Source organism: Balearica regulorum, chromosome 2, assembly GCF_011004875.1.
Source record: "Balearica regulorum gibbericeps isolate bBalReg1 chromosome 2, bBalReg1.pri, whole genome shotgun sequence".
In the NCBI taxonomy this organism is placed as follows: Eukaryota; Metazoa; Chordata; class Aves; order Gruiformes; family Gruidae; genus Balearica; species Balearica regulorum.
Window position 1 is genome coordinate 83197887 of NC_046185.1, and position 20388 is coordinate 83218274.

Genomic DNA, 20388 nt, shown 5'->3' on the forward strand with positions numbered 1-20388 from the left:
AGTCTACCATGACATCAAATGCTACTGTTACATCAGTGACAAGAGGGGATGGTTTGTCCATGGAAGTTAAAATTATTTTGAATTAAACACATAACACCAAATAACCTGGCTTCCTTTATTTTTGCAGAAACATGCCCAGATGACCTTAATTAACCTGTACTCTGGCAAAGTACTGAAGAAATCTTAATCCCGTTTTCTCATACAGTAGCAGCAGTTTGATGTAAAACAATCCACCTCTACATGCTGCCCTAAATCTCCTTTTCTTTAATGCTCTCATTAGTCCTGTAACTTCTACCATAGAGTATAGCATATCCCCCTAAAACTTCCACTGTTCTCAAAATTCTACTTACTATTTGAAAGGTCTCATTATTTTGAGTTAACATATGAAGAAACTACCGTTTCTCTCAAGACAACTGCTTTAGACAAAGAATTTTTAAGTTTTAGCAAGACAGAATAAACCTAAGTCATGCTGCAATTCGTCTGTTCTCCTTTGTTCAGGATTTTCATCTTCCGCAAAGTCCTCATCCTGGATTTGGTCCTAAATTGTTCAGTAATGCTCACTTTCCCTCACTTTCTCAATTATCCCATTTGATTTCTTTCCTGATTGATCCTGTTTTCATCTTACTGGTTGAAAAATGCTGTAAACAATCCAGGTTTTTATGTAACACTGCCTGGCTCTTAAACAATGTCAATTTTCATTCCTGTAAACCAATCTCTCAGCCAAAACTATGCAAACTGTCACGAAAAAGCTGTTACTGGCTTTAATTTTTTTTTTCTAACTAAATTAAATTAACCTAACTTTCTGTTCCACTTTCCTACCTCCAAAGCCTTCGAAAGTTTTAATAATTTGCATTGAACATAAGCTTAAAGCCGCCTGAGTGAAAACAAGCAGACCCTAGAATTATATCACATCTTGTCTTGCCATCGGAATTTTAGCTTTACTTGACAAAGTGTAGTTTGGAATATCACATTCTAGGGAAAAAAAAAACCAACCCGCAAACATTTTTAAAGCCTGCAGAACAAACAGCAAATTACTGTACTGTAGCTGGGTATAATAAAATAATCATAATACCACCAAGTTACAAAAGCTTGGTAAAAAGCAGCAAATTAAGTAAGTTAAGACTATCAGACTAAAAGACACAAACTGGCATCCATGTAAGAAACCCATTCATGTGGATGCACAGTGAATTTCAAAATTGCTTATGCCAGAATTTTTTTCTTCTCTTTTCTGATAATGAATGTATTATAATTACAAAAGAAATACGTCAATACATAACCTATTCTACTACCATAATTTAAGGGATAAGAGATAGAAACTCTTATTAGGGTTTGAGGCAGGACTACAATCTATATTAAACTATTCACTTGTGTGTTATCCTGATACTTTAGATTTTGGGAAAGTAATCCCAAAATGACTAAAAAGGTAGTTGTAAGATACCTTTATAATAAAGATAGCTGAAGACTGAAATTGCCCACATTTAAAATCAGATTTAGCATCTGGTTGCTGTAAGTAGAAAAACATTTTGTCACAGAAACATATATATGTGTGTTCTCCTGAACTGGGAGATATTGCAAATTTAAGGTCAACATACAACAAACTGGTATCGAAGTGTCAATACCCCTTTTTACTCCAACTCAAATTTCATGCATTTTTCTTTAGATGTTGATTTCACAGATTTCTTTTATTTGAATTCTCACTTAATTTAGTTTGGTAATCTCCCTCCTGTCCACCACCACTGATGAATTTCCCACATATATTCTAAATGAAAGCAAGTATTTTGAACCAAATATTTTCTTCCTAAGGATTTAAATTAGGGCAGAATTAATTCCTTCTGTATTAGTTTTGCTCAGTATGCTCTCAGATTTGAGTGTGGTTTTGGGAAAGCTTAAGTCTGAGAGGGAAAAAAAAGGATTCTGAAACAGCTGAATTACTGTGTAAGCTGAATTAAAGCAACAGGGAATAAAATATTTATACATTGCAATTTCAATAACTGGACTCATCAAAAATCCACAGTTGTTTAAGTAAAATTAGAAGTAGAATTTACATAGCCAATACAATCTGTATGGTCTCTGTGAATTTCTTACTAATGACATCTGGTGGCATGCTGGTAATAAGGAATGGTTTGGATGGATAAAAGACATATGATCCTTGTACAAGGACTAAGTGAGTCATCCTTAAAGAAGGGACCACAAACTGCTGGGGAAAAACAACCACCAACCTCACAACCACCAGGCAGTACTGCTACACTGACTGAAAAGCACTAGTGATCACCACATCAGCCTTCTAGGAATAACATCATTAGAATAAGACAACTACATAATAGAGACAAGGCCAAGAAGAAAGTAACATTTCATAAACAGTGGATTTCCTAAGGTTCAAGATGCCAAGTTCACCAAGAAGCCCTGTTTGACTGAGCAGTTCCCTGACAACTCATTTCCAGTGGTACCCACAGTCAATGTTGATAGTAGGCAGAAATTTACAGTCCCCTTTCCCAAAAACTCAAAATGGAACATGACATAGCTATACTAAACACATATGGAGTTATACACAGCCATACAAATGTACCTGCTGCTTGTGTCTCATAATGAAGAATTGTATCGGGTTTGCGTGGCAAGGTTTTGGTTGCAGGGGGGCTACAGGGGTGGCTTCTGTGAGAAGCTGCCAGAAGCTTCCCCCATGTCTGACAGAGCCAATGTCAGCCGGCTCCAACATGGACCTGGTGCTGGCCAAGGCCAAGCCCATCAGTGATGGTGGTAGCGCCTCTGGGATAACGTAGTTAAAAGGGGGGAAAAAAATGTGCAATTGCAGCTGGAGAGAAGAGTGAGAAGATTAAAGAACAACGCTGCAGACACCAAGGTCAGTGCAGAAGGAGGGGCAGGAGGTGCTCCAGGTGCCTGAGCAGAGATTCCCCTGCAGCAGCCCCTGGAGAAGACCATTGTGAGGCAGGCTGTCCCCCTGCAGACCATGGAGAAGACCATGGTGGAGCAGATATCCACCTGCAGCCCATGGAGGACCCCATGCTGGAGCAGGTGGATGCACCCAAAGGAGGCTGTGACCCCGTGGGAAGCCCGCGCTGGAGCAAGCTCCTGGCAGGACCTGTGGCCCCGTGGAGAGAGGAGCCCATGCTGGAGCAGGTTTGCTGGCAGGGCTTGTGACCCCGGGGGGGGGACCCACGCTGGAGCAGTATGTTCCTAAAGAACTGCACCCCGTGCAAAAGACCCACATTGGAACAGTTCATGAAGAACTGCAATCCGTGGGAAGGACTCACGTTGGAGAAGTTTGTGGAGGACTGTCTCCCGTGGGAGGGACCCCACACTGGAGCAGGGGAAGAGTGTGAGGAGTCCTCCCCCTGAGGAGGAAGGAGCAGCAGAGACAACGTGTGATGAACTGACCACAACCCCCATTCCCCGTCCCCCTGTGCTGCTGGTGGGGAGGAGGGAGAGAAATTGGGAGTGAAATTGAGCCTGGGAAGAAGGGAGGGGTGGGGGGGAAGGTGTTTTAAGATCTAGGTTTATTTCTCATTACTTAATTGGTAATAAATTAAATTAATTTTCCTGAGTCGAGTCTGTTTTGCCTGTCACAGTAATTGGTGAGTGATCTCTCCCTGTCCTTATCTCGACCCATGAGCCTTTCGTTACATTTCTCTCCCCTGCCCAGCTGAGGAGGGCAGTGACAGAGCAGCTTTGGGGGGCACCTGGCCTCCAGCCATGGTCAAGCCACCAGAAGAATAAGAATCTAGATGCAGGCATACATTGCATACGCACACTGCTCTAAAAGTGCAGAAACCTTGCTTTATAGGCAAGCTATCCATCAAGATGCAGTAGTGACACCATTTACAGTTTGTGTGCAAACACCGGAAAGAAATGCTTAGTCCAGTACTATTTTCTAACATCAAAAGAATAAAATAATGAAAAGTACTTTGTGATCTCTCCATGGTAAGCATTATCATTGCCAAGCTGAGCTTTCAAGTAAGAAACACTTTAATAGCAAATCTTAAAGTGAATTGTATACTTAAACTGAAAACAAAACAAACACTTAATAACAAATCTTAAAGCAAATTTGATACTTTAAACAAAACCCCCCAAACCTCTAAACTCTGAGTGTGTTTTTGTTACTAACATTTAAATAGCAATTAGATTTTATATCTGGAATAACCTTTCTAGCACAGTCTTTACCTGACGCAATGGACGTGGCTGGTTCAGATGAAGAAATGTTGTTTCTCTCTTGATTAATTTTCCCATACAAAAAAAAAATTCATGAGGTCTAAGACAAAATAAAAGAAATCTGGGTATAGACAGTGACAAAAGACACTATTTTTAATGGTAGATTTGGCCAGCATAGCTGTCTAAATCGAGGAATGCTACTTGTCTTTTACACAGTTGGTCAGTTAATTTGTTCATCCAGTATAATAACATCATATAAACAGACCTGCAGTAACATACAAATTTGTATCTCAGAAAGCATATAAAAATCCTCAAATAAAAATCTGCATTTGGGCTAGCAATGAGAACAGCAAACAAGGTAATGCAATAAATTTGTTCCACAAGGAGACAGAAACAGAGAGAAGATCTATTATATCTTAGTCTTCCCACTGCCTCACTTCCGAAGAAACCCTATGGAAATCAGTCATGTAAGCAACTGCTGAATAGATGCAACTGGTGCATCTAAGGATGACCTTGCAGACATTAATCTATTATGTTTGAAACATACATCTGCAAATACAAAACATAATTGAAACAACTATCTGCAAACTACAAAAGATATATAACAGCACAGAATTACTAAAAATAAACTTGTTCCCCTGACCCCATAGAAATATTTAAGATGACAGATTGAGAATAAAAATGAAAAGCTGCCACTATCTCCCCTATCCCATACACACACAAAGTAATAATTAGGCTAGAATTCTAGCTGAAAATCTAGGATTGACTGTTATTATTTACCCAAGATTAAACTTGAGATTGAAAGTTATCAGTCAGCAACCTAATACTTAGAATACCTGGACTAAACTTCTGGCACCAGCACATTTTCTGCTCTTGGGAAAATCACTCACTTTTTCAGTACTATGCTTGTAAAATAAGAAAAAAAAAAAATCTTATTTTCTTCATGTGGCATTTTGACTTCAGTTTGTAAAATATCGACAGCAGAAAAGTAGAATTCATATCACATTTCAGATTATTAGGTGCTAAGTAATATATATTTAACCCTTGTTCATTATAAGAATTTTCATTTGGCGTCATTTGGGGCAGGGGGCTTAAAGCTATTCATGGTGAATAAATGATGGAGCGGTAAGTGACAAATGCATTTTTCAATAACCAGATTTCTTTTAAATGACAGCCTTGTTTCATTCAGTTTTGAGAAAAATTTATGAAATGTTAATTCATTAAGTGTATCCGTTTATATCGGGTCAGCTTTTGCAGGGTCTGAATTTTAGTGCAGTCTTTATGTTAGAAATCCAAGGAAACTGAGAAATGGTACAGTACTGCCTAGTCTAAGAAGGTCCTGATGTCATGATCAAGAACTAGGTGCTTTAAGCCTTGTTAAAGAGTCCATGAGGATTTGTTAGGAATATTAAAAAAAAAAAAAGAAAAATAGAGTGAAATTAAATTGCACTTACAGTTATTTCAGTAGTAAACATCTAAAATGCATTTATATACAGTACCATGCTTAAAAGATTTTTAATGAGAAAGAGATTACAGTCAAATATACATAAAATAAAAAAGAAAATTATTTTGTGACAGGACATCAGAGAAATAGTTGACCCTCAGCAGCTCCTACTGCAACAGTTTACACATGAAGTGTTTTGAATGGCATACATACAAGAACTAAACTAACTGTGAGCAAAAAACATAGTCCCACCAAAATTAAAGGGATGGGAGGAAGGAACTTCCAACAGTGAAGGAATCTTCCAACATTTGGAAAACTGTAAAATGAAACTTCACCTCCCCTTCCTCCCTTTTCCACCAATGTTATTGCTGATAGAGTGAGAGAAGTCTCCCACCCAGCAATACAGACTTCTCAGCTTTGAGGAATACTGAGATTAGAGGCCCTACACACTGGGACGCCTACACAAAACTCACTCTGCACAGCAAAGAAAGATGAGGCAGGTGAAGTAGTAACCAGGAAATGTTCTTTCAACCCAGGCTCCAGCCAGCACAAAGCCCTCTTAGGAGAGACTTCACAGGCAGCAGGGGTGAACTTTCATTCCCAGTCCTGATTCAGTAGCAACTGGCTGAGTCATCACAAACAAGGCTGACCAGCTGGATCTCAAACGAGAAAAGGAGAAGCAGCAAACACTGTGCTGCAAACACTCACATTGCCAACACCAAAGGAGGGAAATGTGAAATTAAATTTAAATGATTGTTTCATTTTCAAAGTGTCAGATTTCATAGGTTTGCTAACAAGATCTTTCCTGATGTTCTCCAGGCTCAAACCACAGGTGTTTACTGGCCACCACACCTGCTCCTACCTATTTCCTAGTTTGTCTCCACCTCTCAAATCTCGCTAGCACTAGGACAGAGAGCTTCCTGATGAGGTACACCACCACCACCACAATAAAAGCAATCCTTGCTCTGACTTTTGCCATTCTGACTCATTTTGACAGTAAGAAAGTAGAGTGAACTATAAGTTTTGATTAAAAAACCCTTCAAATACTGGTCACATAAGTTGCCAGTTAAGACTACCGAAGGAGATTTTCTATAGGCATTACATAATGCATGCACTATGTACCTTGCTTGTGACCAAAGTTGGACAAAAGAACAGCAAACATGTTGCCCAGCAGCTACTATTCCTTGAGACACAGAAATGTATTCTGTCAGATGCTGTCCTTGAAAATTTTATCAGAACCATGTTGCAAAGAAACATAAATCATTATGTTGTGGTTTAACTGGGCAGACGGCTAAAACAACCACACAGCCGTTCGCTCACTCCCCCTTCCAGTGGGATGGGGAAGAGAATCAGAAAAAAAAAAAGTAAAACTCATGGGTTGAGATAAAAACAGTTTAATAGGGCAGAAAATAGGAATAATAATAATAGAATATACAAAACAAGTGATGCACAGCACAATTGCTCACCAACTGCTGACTGATGCCCAGCTAGTTCCCAAGCCATGACCCTCCCTGGCCAACTCTTCCCAGTTTACATGCTGAACATGACATCATATAGTAGGGAATATCCCTTTGGCCAGTTGGGTCAGCTGTCCTGACTGTGGCCCCTCCCAGCTTGTGCACCTCCTGCAGAAGGCTCATGCCTCCTTGCTGGCAGGGCCTGGGAAGCTGAAAAATCCTTTATTTAATTGTAAACACTGCTTAGCAACAACTAAACATCAGTGTGTTATCAACATTATTTTCATACTAAATCCAAAACACTGCACTATACCAGCTACTAGGAAGAAAAGTATCCCAGCTGAAACCAGGACACATTATGACCCTTCCAAATCATGGAAATAACGCATGATCTCTGAAGTACGCAGAAAATGAGAGCAAAACCATGTAACTTTCTCAATGGAAGGATTTACCAAGGATACCTAAAAGCAATATGGATAATAAAAGTCAGTCTAAATTAGACATCACACACAATTGCTCCTGGGATTAAAGAGGGTAAAATGATTTTGAAAATATTTGCACAGAGAGATTTTCTGAATGCAAAGCTTCATAAAGTTCTCCTTCCATGACTTAAACATCATGCTGTTAGGGTTATAAAAGAACTAAGTGGAGTTTGCAATTAATCCACCTCTTTGCTTGTTTGCCTCTCATTCGCTTAAGAGGAAAGGAGGTAGTTTTAGCCACAGGAGGGGAAACAATTCAGTCTTAAGAGTCTCAACAGTATTATTAGGCAGAGCCCCAACACAAAGTGCTCTACACGAGCACGCAGGCATACAACAGCATTTTAAGAGATCAGAAAACCAAAAACGTAGGTATCGCCAAAATCTAACATAAGGGGAAAGTCCTGAAGAAGTTTCACATAGAAAGACAGGTTTTTCCTACAGAAATAAACAGAAGAGTTGTTACAAATACAACAATGAACATATCCCTATGTTCGTTTCTGGGTGTTATTCCACAAAACTGCATCTGACTAGAAAAAGCTTAGTCAAACGAGAGAACTGGTGCACTGCAGTAACATGCCCGCTGTCCCCACTCCACAAAGCCTCCACTAACTAGGCCACCAATTTGGAAAAGCATGTACACCCAAAACGAACTCTGAAGTAATGGACCACGGCAGCAGTACCAACTATGGGCACCAGGCCCGATTTCACAAGGTCTCAAAACTCTGCACAGAAATGCAGGCCCATCGCTCATCTCAGTGGCAAGAAATGCAACTTCTCAGCGAGGCATGCCGCAGCTGCTCAGGTCAGCTTTGATCCGAGGTTTCTCGCTACTCCATGAAACAGGGGGGAAGGGGAGGCAGAAAGCAGCCGCAGAGGGTGACAGAAGGCGATGAAGCAGATGCACGCAACCTAAGCGCCATACCCTGCCCCAGAGCGGCTGCCGGGGGCAGGGGCGGAGATGGCGCAGGTGAAGAGGAAAGCAAGACCTTCCCCGTGGAGGAGCGGGGGGATTAGGTCAGCTCCCCTCAAAGGGCGGCCGGGGGACGGGTCGGGGAAGAGGGGAGCAAGGCAAACGCTCCTCCCCGGGGGACAAGCGAAGCGCGGGTTGAGAGGAGGAGGAGGCGCCCGTCGCCGGGCGGGGCAGCGGTGGGCCGGGGCTTTCCTCTCCCTGGCGGGGGGGGAGGCGGACCCGACCCCGGCCCCCACCCCGGCCAGGCTCGCTCACCAGAAGAGCAGGTTGGCGCAGACGAAGCCGCCCAGGCTGTGGAGGGGCCGCTCCCAGCTCAGCGCCGCCGCGATGCAGCAACCCACCGCCAGCCCCGTCTCCCCCAGCAGCGCCGCAGCCGCGGCCGTCCCGGCCCCGCCTGACACCTCCGCCGGCTCTGCATCCCCGGCCGCCGCCGCGCCCCGCTCCTCGAGGGCCTCCGGCCGCTCCCGCCCGCCGCCACGCTCCCCGCCCGCCTCCGGCTCGCGGAGCTCCGCGGGCTCGGCGCTCGCCATGGCTCGGTAGCGGCCGCCGGGCTGCCGCTCGGCCGGGCGGGGCTGGGCTGGGCTGGGCCGGGCCGGGCCGGCAGGAGGCGGGGCAGGGGCGCGGCCCCGGCCGGGCAGCGCCAGGGGCGGGGCTCGGAGCGCAGCCGTTAACCGCCGCACCCCAGCCACCCACCGGCGCCGGTGACGTCACCGCAAACCGCGCACCAGACACTGAGTGGGGAGGGGGGGTGTGTGTGGAAACCGCCCTCCAGGCAGGTGTCACGAGGGGTTGCGCGTGCGCGTGACAGGTGCTGTGGGCGGTGCCTCGTGGGCGGGGCGAGAGGCGGGCAGGGGTGGTGACAGTTGGGGGTGTGCGCGCGGGGAGGGTGACGTGCTCGGCCGTGTGCCTGTTGCCGGGCCGTTAGGTCCTAGCCGCGCGTGCAGAGCGGGCGTGCGGTCTGCTCTCACCGCCCGCCCCGCTGCCGTCCGGTCTGTACCGGGAGCGGGCGCTCCGAGCTGCCCGTGCCTGCTGGTGGGTGGAGGGCTCGCGGGTGCTCACCCGGGTTGCGGGAGCGACCGGGTGCAAGTGTCGAGGATTTTGATTCCCTGCTGGGGAAAGCTGGAGGACCAGTTATTTACCGCCTTGATTCAGGAGGTGGTGTGGTGGCTCTATGACGCCTCCCAGAAGGCGTTACTACTGAGACTCCGTCTTCGTCTCCCCCTCCTGTATATCCCACAGCCAAGCAACAGTCTCCAAAAAAGTAAATTGTTGCTGCCACAGTGCTGGGAACTTCTTCTGACAGCTTCGCATGGAAGGAGGCTGCCATCTGCGTATTAAGTATCCTTGCCGCATCTTGCCCTCTCATCTGTACTCCTAAATAACTAGCCAGCCTCAGGCTCAAGATGGAAGCTTGACACAATCTTTAAGGTGATGACGTGCCTCATAGCTAATGTGGCTCTTAGGGAGCTGACTTCTGGAGAGCGTGCCTGGTGAGAAACATCGCTCGAGCATCTGTTGCTCAACAGGAACAGCCAAAAATCTGCATCAAAGAACATGTGTCTCAGTGTAAACTGTGTGAAATTAAATAATTTTTATTGCAAGAGGAAAGCAACAAAATTAGAAGAATTTTGGATTGGGAGTTAACATCTGTTTCTTGCTTAATTGAGTACCCCCTGTTAGTTTGATTTTATTACTTTTTTTTTTTTTTTTAGAAAAAGAAGCTGTACTCACTTCAAGGCCAACATGCCTTTTTTTTTCTCTGAGGTAAAGGAAAACAAAATAAGATCACAAAATTAATTGAGTTGCACGGTTAACTGTGGGTTGCAAATCTGCTGTGTATTTTGACCAGATGACCTTGGGAAGGACTTACGTTACTTCTCTGATCCCACATACTCTATGTAGTATATGAATTGTACCCTAGAGGAAACATAGAGAATGTTATTCTACATAAGCAATTAAAGTTTTTCTAAAGGACATTCTAGTTTTATGCTAATTTGTTATGCTGCTGTCCTCGCACCTCTAAGAACCTTAGGCCAGGCAGAGCTGCCTGAACAATTAGCCCAGCTAAAAAGTGACTGATTAGGTATTGTCCGTGAAGGTCTCAGCGAGCACAAGGAAAGAGACAGCAACCCAAAACACTTGGATGGGAAAGAAAGACTGTGGGAAGTGGTTGCAGCAAGGCTGGAGAAACAACTTGTTTTGCTTCAGTTTTATGCTGATGGATAAAACTTTGCCCTAAAAAGATTTAGTCAAAACAGGGTGTCCTTCCCAAGCTGGAAAACAGGCAGCCCTCTCGCGTGTGTGCAAGCAGCTGCTTACAGTTACTGAGCGCTCCTGGTGTCACTCGAGCATCTGACCCTCTCTAGGGTGTTTGCAGTTGTTGCCTACAGATGCCGATTCCCTAGTTTGGGGAGTGGGAGCAGAGGGAATCTTAGAAGCTCATGGGAGTAAAAACAGGGTCTTCTCACAAGGAAAAAGAGGTAGGGAGAGGAGCATAAATAGGGCAGTTTCTCCTGTACTTACCTTTTTTCCGGGCCATTGTAGGATGCTGTGTTATCTATGCCGAGCTGCTGTTCTAGTGAACGCTGTCCGTGACTTGCCAAAACCATCCCCGGCTTAGCCAGCAGCAGCCTGCTTTCCCTTGCCAGCATTCAGGTACGCCAGTCGTGTGGGCCGTCCTACCCAGCTTCTACGTCTAGCTAATTCCAAGCCATTACTTGATAAGCCTGGAAGGAAGTCAGGTGTTCCTTAGGCACTTTTAAAGTCACCACAGGATAGTTAGCCCCAGAAAGCACACTGGGGTTAAAATGTTTAAATTTGGGTTTAACCAATATTAGGTCTTGATTTCTACTGAGCTTGTGAAATGTGGATAATGGCAATATAATCCTATGGGCCTAAGGACTAAAAACATGGCAGGTTTTAGGCAATCCACCCTTACCAATATTCCACTTTTTTTTTTTTTTTAAACATTGAAGTATGATTGTGTGCCTCCTATTCCCCATAATTTATATTCTATACTGTACTCCCTTCAGTCACAGGAGTTCAAGAATCCTCCCTCTCCTCAGAGAAGGGGGACTGGAGTCTGGGAGGAGAGGATGAGGTGGGGTTTCAGTGGGCAGGGTAGACTATAGATGTGGGAACTCTTTCTGATTTTGATTAAACTTGCATCCATTTTAGATTACTGGCCTCTGCTTTCCTGACCTATACCATGAATAGAAATTAGTGAAAACTTCTACCACAATAGGTTTTGTAATTTAGCTAATGGAAAAAAATGCTTCAAATGTTGATGGACAGCAGCTCTTTTTTTCACTGTTGATAGTTATTGGGCTAGGTTTATATGAATGAGCTTACTAAAAGCACTCTGGTATGGACATCAGTGTGAGAGACATTCATTCCCAGCCATTGAAAGTTTAGATGTCTTTTTCAGAAAAAATAGTAGCAAATATGATCTCTAGCTTTGATCTTTCTGTATTTTGATGTTTTGCCTGCCAGAGTTTAAAAGGTTTATGTGCAGTTTGTGAATTTGAGCTGGGAAAAACTAGGACTAGCACCCAGTGCACAGTTGCATGTGTGAGCTGTAATGCACAGAATTAGGTTAGGGACTGCAGTTCTAGTGTCAGGGACTACAATGTGAATGATTGGATGAATACTGAGGAGAAAGCTTTCTAAATGGTTGTGTCAAAGGAGCTTACAAATATCAAAGTATTCTAATGCTTCTGAACTATGTTTGAAAATTCTGATGTCAGTGTAGAGTAACATTGTTGAATTCAATTGAGGATTCCAGCTCAAAACTGTATGATTTTTCTTTTTTCTTCTTTTTTTTAAACTTGTTTTCCATTCGCTTCATTTCATCACGAGGTCACAGAAGAAGTTAGTTTGGAAGGAACGTCTGGAAGACATTTGGTCTGACCTTTCTCCCTACACACACACACTCACGCAAAGCACATTGGTAGTTGGCTGTGACAGGTTGCTTTGTGTCCTGCCCAGCTTAGTTGTGAACGTCTCTGAGGACTGGAGATTCTACACCCCACTCTGGGAAACGTGTTCCAACATTTGACCAGATTCATTCTGAAAAATATTTTCTTATTATCTATTAAAAATCTCTTGTTCTGCAAGTTTTTCCCATTTCATCTAATTTATTTGGTCTGCACCTTGTAGAGGAGGACTCTGACCCTGTCTGCTCTATAACCACGCATTAGGTACTTAGCAAGTAGATCGCTATTAACCTTCTGTCCTCCAGTGTGAGTGAACCCATCTCTCAGCCTCTCATTCTATGTCACATGTATGCCACTGACCTTCCAGGGGTCCTCTGGACTCTTTCCAGTATGTCAGCCTGTGTCTTGATTTGGGTTGCCCAAAACTGGACAAAGTATAACATATGTGGTCTTACAAATGGTAGGAGGGGAAGAATCACTTCCCTTGTCCTACTACTGACCCATACTTAGTGCATGATTATTGACTCTGTATCCAGTCACGCCCATGGCACTTCCTAACTTGTCTGCTCTGAGGCTGAAGAGATGCATCTAAGTCATTCTTCATATGGTACCAGTTCTGTGACTTTGATCATCCTTGTTCCCCTTCCCTGAACCTTTCCAGTTCCAAGATAAACTTCTTGTGCAGTTCTAGTCACATCATCGCTGCATTCGAAGTGGGAGTAGGTCATGGATTTAAATAGTTTCATAGCGATGCTCAGTGGTTTGCTTTATGTCTTTTGTAATAATTTCTAATGTCTGCTTTCCTTTCCTTTTTTTTTTTCCTTTTCTTTTTTTTCCTAACTGGTGAAAAACATTGAATTGATATATTCCTGAACCTATTAAAACCTTGTGATTTTGTCCCTTAGTGATAATGATCGATTCAGTGCTTGTTCACCTTTCTTTAATCCTATTTCTGCTTGAAGCTTCATGCATGCTTTTGTGGACCTTCTCACAGGTCTCTTTACCAAACTCTGATAGCTTTTATAGTTACTGTTTAAATGCAGAATAACTTTCCAATTAATAATTGGCAAACAGTTTTCTCCTTTGATGCACACCCTCTTAGCCTTTTAGCATCCAAAAGGTCTCTGTTGTGGAGCATTGTTGAAACTACATCCCAAACTGTTTATTCTTTCATTTAACTGTAATGTATCATAATCTTAAACTATGAAGCAGGAAGGTGTTAAGTGTTGTCCTATGTTATGCAAGTTGCAGTTAGGACTGTGACATCCTTTTTAAACTATTTACATACAACTTTGTGTATCAGTTAAAATGGCAGGCACTAACAGTCGTATTCTACTCCTGTCCCCTGCCACAGGCTTCAAAACCACAGCATTCAGTTTCATATTCCAGGTTTTGGGCTTCAGTACAACCATGTGAGTTGTAACAACTAAATAACTAATTGTAGTTCAGGGAAATTCAGAGGCGTAGTTGCCTGTTAGTCTGAGGGAGCGTAATCCAAACCCACTTTATTTTAGAGGCTGCCCTCTGCTGTTGCTCCCAGCCATCAGCCTTGCTTCTTGCTTTTTCTTGTTACCTTCTTGAAGTAAACACAGGCTAGCAAAATAAACATATTTTTAAGTGTTGTGTGTCAAATCCAGCAGAGTACATCTCATCCCAAATTATATTTTACAAAAAGAACTTCAGTCACTAAGGTCTTGTTTGGTACTGTATGAGGATTGTGTGTTGTTTTTTCTTATTGTCTGTTTTTACTTCTCATGTGTTCAGAAATTTGTGTTTTCCTTTTTTTTTTTAGTCTGAAAAGAAAGGACAATTTATGGGAGAACTTAATTAAAAAAAAGAGAACATCTTGTCATCAGCAGGATGATGATTAGAATGCTTGCACTGCCTCTGCTGGCTTTTTAAAGTTCCACTAATCTGGGAAATAGAGCACTGGTCAAGAGTAGAGAGACCTGCATTCTCCTTTAGTGCTCCCACTGTCCTGCTGCATGATGGGGAAGGTTGCTTGTATCCTCCTGATACGCTTAATACTCCTTGTTTCTTCCCGACCTGCTCTTGGTCTTCTCTATTTTATTGAAGTCTTTACAGATGGGGGTGTCCTCATATATGTGTGTGTGCAGTGCCAAGCCTAAGCAGGGTGCAATCATCTCAAACAGAATTCCCAGGTACTTTCCCAACATAAATAATGAAAAAACCAATGAGAACTTGTAATTTACAAATCAAAACTGTGGTTGATTTATAAAACAAATCTTAAGAAAGATCTGTGCTTGCAAAAGCTTGTAAGTGACCTTAGAATGAAATAGTTGCCTGAGGTTATGAGACTGCTTAGCATATAAATAATTATGCTGGATTGTGGTAGGCAATATTATTTGGTATGACAAAATTAAAACTTGGTGCTTTGAACACAGGGTCTGCAAATATATATATTTAGAGGAAAAATACATTAATGAGCACAGTGTGCTAAGCAAAATTAAAGTTTCCCAATTTGGACTTTTCAAAATGCCCATATAGAATCATAGAATTGTTTAGGTTGGATAAGACCTTAAGATCATCAAGTCCAACCGTTAACCTAGCACTACCAAGTCCACCACTAAACCATGTCCCTAAGCACCACATCTACACATCTTTTAAATACCTCCAGGGATGGTGACTCAACCACTTCCTTGGGCAGCCTGTTCCAATGATTGATAACCCTTTCAGTGAAGAAATTTTTCCTAATATCCAATCTAAACCTCGCCTGGCACAACTCAGGGGCATTTCCTTTTGGTCCTATCACTTTTTACTTGGGAGAAGAGACCAACACCCACCTGGCTACAACCTCCTTTCAGGCAGTTGTAGAGAGCGATAAGGTCTCCCCTCAGCCTCCTCTTCTCCAGGCTAAACAACTCCAGTTCCCTCAGCTGCTCCGCATAAGACTTGTCCTGTAGATCCTTCACCAGCTCCGTTGCCCTTCTTTGGACATGCTCCAGCACCTCAATGTCCTTCTCATAGTGAGGGGCCCAAAACTGAACACAGCACTTGAGGTGCGGCCTCACCAGTGCCGAGTACAGGAGGATGATCACTTCCCTAGTTTTGCTGGCCACACTGATACAAGCCAGGATGCTGTTGGCCTTCTTGGCCACCTGGGCACACTGCTGGCTCATATTCGGCCGGCTGTTGACCAACACCCCCAGGTCCTTTTCTGCCAAGCAGCTTTCCAGCCACTCTTCCCCAAGCCTGTAGCGTTGCATGGGGTTGTTGCGACCCAAGTGCAGGACCCAGCACTGAGCCTTGTTGAACCTCATACAGTTGGCCTTGGCCCATTGATCCAGACTGTCCAGATCCCTCTGTAGAGCCTTCCTACCCTCAAGCAGATCAGCACTCCTTCCCAGCTTGGTTTTGTCTGCAAACTTACTGGGCGTGCGCTCAATCCCCTCATCCAGATCATTGATAAAGATGTCAAAGAGAGCTGTCCCCAATACTGACCCCTGGGGAACGCTGAAATGCTTATCTGTTGGACAGCTGGAATTCATGGGATCTATTGGCCTTGTAAGCTAAAACTGCCAGGTGGTACAAGATGAAAAAATGTAACAAAAGAAAGAATGACAAAATGATATGAATGTTGATGCTGCTGCTTATCCAGAAATGTTAATATTTGGGGCTTTTTCCCCCCTCTCTGCTAGGTTATGCTGCTTCTTAATGCCTGTGAACTCAAAGCTTTAAGACTGGAACCCAACAATGAAGTAATGTATAGAAGAATCATGCTTATTGTTCTGTTTTAGTTTTTCTGTAATACAGATCATGATTGGGATGCTCTGATACCCTTGCAGATATTCCTTTTTGTATGGTTAATGTGTGTGAGAACAGTAGTAAATGTTCCATTCTCAAATGCAGTGTTTTTCTTTTCTGAATCCAGGTTTTATAGAATTGAGTTAGTATAACAGTATAAATTTCTATGTTTTGAGTTGTTGTGGCATTAGCTGGATAATAAAGACAGATCAGCTTTAAATTAGAAAGAACAATATCTCTGAGGTAACTGTTTAGGACCTGAGACAAAGGAATTTGCAGAAGAAAATGTATATTGACAGGCTCAACAGTTATGGTCAAAGCCAGTTAAGAAACCATTTAAACCAAGTGGTTTTAGCCCAGAAATCGTATTGTACAGCAATTGCATAAAATATTTATACAACAATTTATAGGTGTTCAACAGCAAACTATGTTGCTGTTCTTCTCTGTTTAATAATGCCATGTTGAAGATCAATAAAAATAATTGTTTTTCATGGATCTAATTTTGGACCTAATTATTGTAATCTCTTAGATAGCATTATCTGTTTGATTATATGTGATGATAGACAGTCAATAATGCCTTTATAGGTTTAGCTCCACTCTTTGGTGAACTCTGCCTGAGAGCAGGCCAAGCAGGTCAGCAACCTTTTTGAATCTAGCAATTGCTTAGAATTTATGAAACAGGTAAGCTCATACAGGAGTCATCATTGGCAAGGAAGAATCAAAATCACTGGGAATCAGGAAACTTGTACATTAGTCTTTTGGCTTTATTTGTAGTGAGTGATGTAAGAAAAAACATTAGTATTGTGCTAAAACTATACAATGCCTTAAATATTGTGGAGAGGAAAGTAATTTAATACATTAGATTATTACATTGTCTTCTGTGTCTTTATGAACTGACTTTTTAGACACAGGCTATGTGGGTGATCTGTTCTATCAAGAGTTGATGTCTCATGCTGTGCTTTGTCTTAAAACTGTAGTTCAAGAGATCGAGATTCTCAAAGTGGGAAGACGCGTGGGACACTCAAGATTGGGAGCAGCTGAGAATGGAGAGAAGCGTATGCCTGCTGTGTAAGTAGCTAGAACTGCAACTCCAGCTGCTGCTGGGGAAGGTGCTTCAAATTGCGGTCTGTACAGCTAAGGCTGTGTGAGGTCAGTGGGTGTATCGGTGTGCTCTAGCTAACAGGTAATTTCACTTGAGGGTAAAAGGTAGAAATTCCTGGTGGCAATCTGTGGAGAGGACAGTTGAGTGCGATGTTGGATTTAGTAAACTGATGAGCTCCTAGTAAGGAGAAGGTTAAGGTAATGCCTCGCTAGAGAAAACTGGATTGTGGCACTGTACTTGGAAGGCTGACTGTGGTAGCATGGGTGGGGAAATTTTCTTTCAGAAAAGGGCATTTAAGAAAAAAGTTAAGGAAACGTCCATCAGAATGCAAACCAGATACGGTCCTCTTTCTATGGAATTTCCTAAAGTGCACTCAAAATCCTTTCTTACAATTGAGAAAAGAGATCTTGAAGACAGAATTTCAAAGTAAAAGTACTTTTGGCATCTACCATTTTTTTAATTCTGGCACAAATGAGAGGATGTTTGTGATCGTACTGTTGGCCAGTTGGTAAATATCAGGACTGTGATTCAGGTCAGGAGATATGTGTGTGTGTGTGACTAGCAGCAAATGAAAAATAAACTCTTACGGGAGAAAAAGGAAGTGATCTAAAAAGTTTGAGAATTACTGTTTTAAAATACAGAAGATGGGAATTCTTACAAAAATAAGATTTGGTGGGAAGGTCGTAAAAAGAGATTTTTAAATTATTTTTAAGGGACCTTGCTAATATAAATCATTAAAGTTTAATAATTGTGTTACTAAGGATGGGTTGGAGATAATTTTAAATGTTTTCATTAGCAGGATGACTGTCAGAACAGTGTTTTGATGTGGATGAAGCAGAACTAGGTGGGATAATCATAAAGGAAGGACTGGATGCTCTTATGGATAGGAGTAAAGAGAAATGAGATGTAACAACATAGACTGAAAAATCTCATACTTGGGAGCTGATTTCAAAAATCAGTTGAAATCTTGTCAGTTGATTAAATTTGGCCCTTTGTCCCCTCCTTTCATCTTTATCAGTCTAGAATTCCCATGCAGAATTAAAGGGAACAGGACTAGTGAGACTGTGAGACACAGGTAAAGTACTTTCAGTAGATGAGAGTATTAGTACTGTTGTTATAACAACAGTAAGGTGTTTAGAACACTGTACCATTCCCACCTTCTTTGTTTTTAAAGAACTTAAAGTGTAATAAATGCTGAAAGATGCTATGAGGCTGATTAGGGAGAATGGAAAACTTGGTTTTGAGAAAAGTTTATTTTAAAAAAAAAGTTTTAGCTTGAGTAGTCTTGCAAAATGAAGGCTGGAAGATGATGCAACTACTCCTTATAAAATGTATTGGGAGGGAGGAGTGGGTAAAAATATATACATAGAGGAAAAGTATTAAAATCAAAAGATTGTGCTGGCACAGGAACAAATAATTTGGACATGAATCAACTTTAGACAAGAAATTTTGGAAATGTGTACAGAGAAGTTCAGGAACAGCCTTCAGAACAGGGTAATGTGGGCAAGTAAACGGAATTAAACAAAACAGTTCCGTCATGTCCTGTCCCCGTGTCCGTCCCCCCCCCCCCCCCAAAAAAAATTCACTAAAAAGGAGTGACTGTTCAGTTAGACACTTCCAACTTTGGCCTTTGAAGTTTCACTCTTTGGTTTATTGGTGCCCCCCCTCTCCAGCCCCTCTGATGCTTAACGTCTTTTTCACTTTGTGATTGCCCAAAGCTAGAGATGGATGGGGCTGTTGGCATGTCTGAGAAGCAGCCTGAGAAGCTCTTGCCTGCCCTAATCACTTGTCTGGTGGACAGCAAGAATGAGGACAGGACTCCCTCTTCCTTCTCCTACCCCAGCCTGTTGTCTTTTGATGAAGACCAGGTAAAAAAATTATACTACAGATGGAAATGCTCTAGGAATAGTTCCCTTCTTTGGATTGCTGCTGCCCTCTTCTGCTTGCTTCCCATAACTGTTGTAGCATGTGTGGGTTTTGATGTGCTGCACCGAAGGCCTTGTGTCTGTTGTGATGTGGGAGATACTCTTGGTGGATTCCTTCAGGATTAAACTTTATCAGACGTTTGCTTGTGATGGAGTTCAACTTAATAACTTGGTAGTTTGAAAGAAACAGGAGTAGATGGAAAGTCCCAGGAACCGATTGCAAATGCCCGTCCCCACAATCTCACCCGCCTTGCAGCTGTGTGTGTGTGTGACAGTATGGTTGTGCCACAGCACAGCTGGTAGCTGTATTCCTGTATCTGATGGAGTGAAATGCTGTTTCTGGGGCTGGGCACCATGCAGAATTAGGACAGGACAGTGCTGTCATATTTGGTTGGTACTCTTTTGTATTTACATCACAGAATTGTAAATGATCTGGAGTGCATGTGCTGTGAGAAATAGTCTGTCAGCACTGAAGAAGCTGCCACTGTTCTGCCCGAGTTGCTGCAGAACGGACGTGGGCCAGCGTGACCTGTAATGCTGTAGCATGTCCGTGTTAGGTGTCTGTACTGGTGCAAACCCGTGTGTACCTGTTATAGCTGCACGTGTTGGAAACGTGGGGCTTGAAACCTACATTTCTGATGCAACACTTTTTGGGTGAAGCAATTTCCTGTGCATAACTTGTGTAATTAAGTTTATTAAGAATTCTGGCACCCTGACAAATAGATGTATGTGTATTATGAGGCAGAGGGAAAGTGCTAGATGGAAGCCTGAGGACATAGGTGGAACTGAGGCACGGCCAGCTTTAAGGCGTGCTAAGAAGATGACATACAATTGTATTTCCGTGGCAGCTGCCACTCTATTCTGCGGCCGGACTGCATAGTTTCTGCCCAGCCTGCGCTCTGGCAGCACGCCCAGCTGGTGGGGTCCCGGGCCTTTTCTTGCTGTGGTGGCATTACACAACGTACAGCCAGCGGATGCAGGAACCCGCTGTGCCCCCCATGAGGGTCTCCACAGGGTCGGTGTAACTGCCCCGGGGTGGCGGATCTCTGGAGGTGTCCTGGAGTGGAGCAAGGGCAGGGTTGAGCGGCTCTGAGACCACCAGGCAGGGGGGCTACGTGAGCTGAGCAGCCTGGCGGCAGGAGGT

At 43.0% G+C, this 20388-nt stretch overlaps 1 protein-coding gene across 1 annotated transcript in view; it reads right to left on the reverse strand.

Annotated features, from left to right (window-relative positions):
- The window catches only part of RETREG1 (reticulophagy regulator 1), a 72824-nt gene extending 63620 nt beyond the window's left edge, over positions 1–9204 (reverse strand). Inside the window, exon 1 of the mRNA XM_075744842.1 lies at positions 8773–9204. Within this exon, the coding sequence (XP_075600957.1) occupies positions 8773–9047 (275 nt within the window). The 5' untranslated portion in view covers positions 9048–9204. The remainder of the gene's footprint in view (positions 1–8772) is intronic.
- Positions 9205–20388: the final 11184 nt, after the last annotated feature.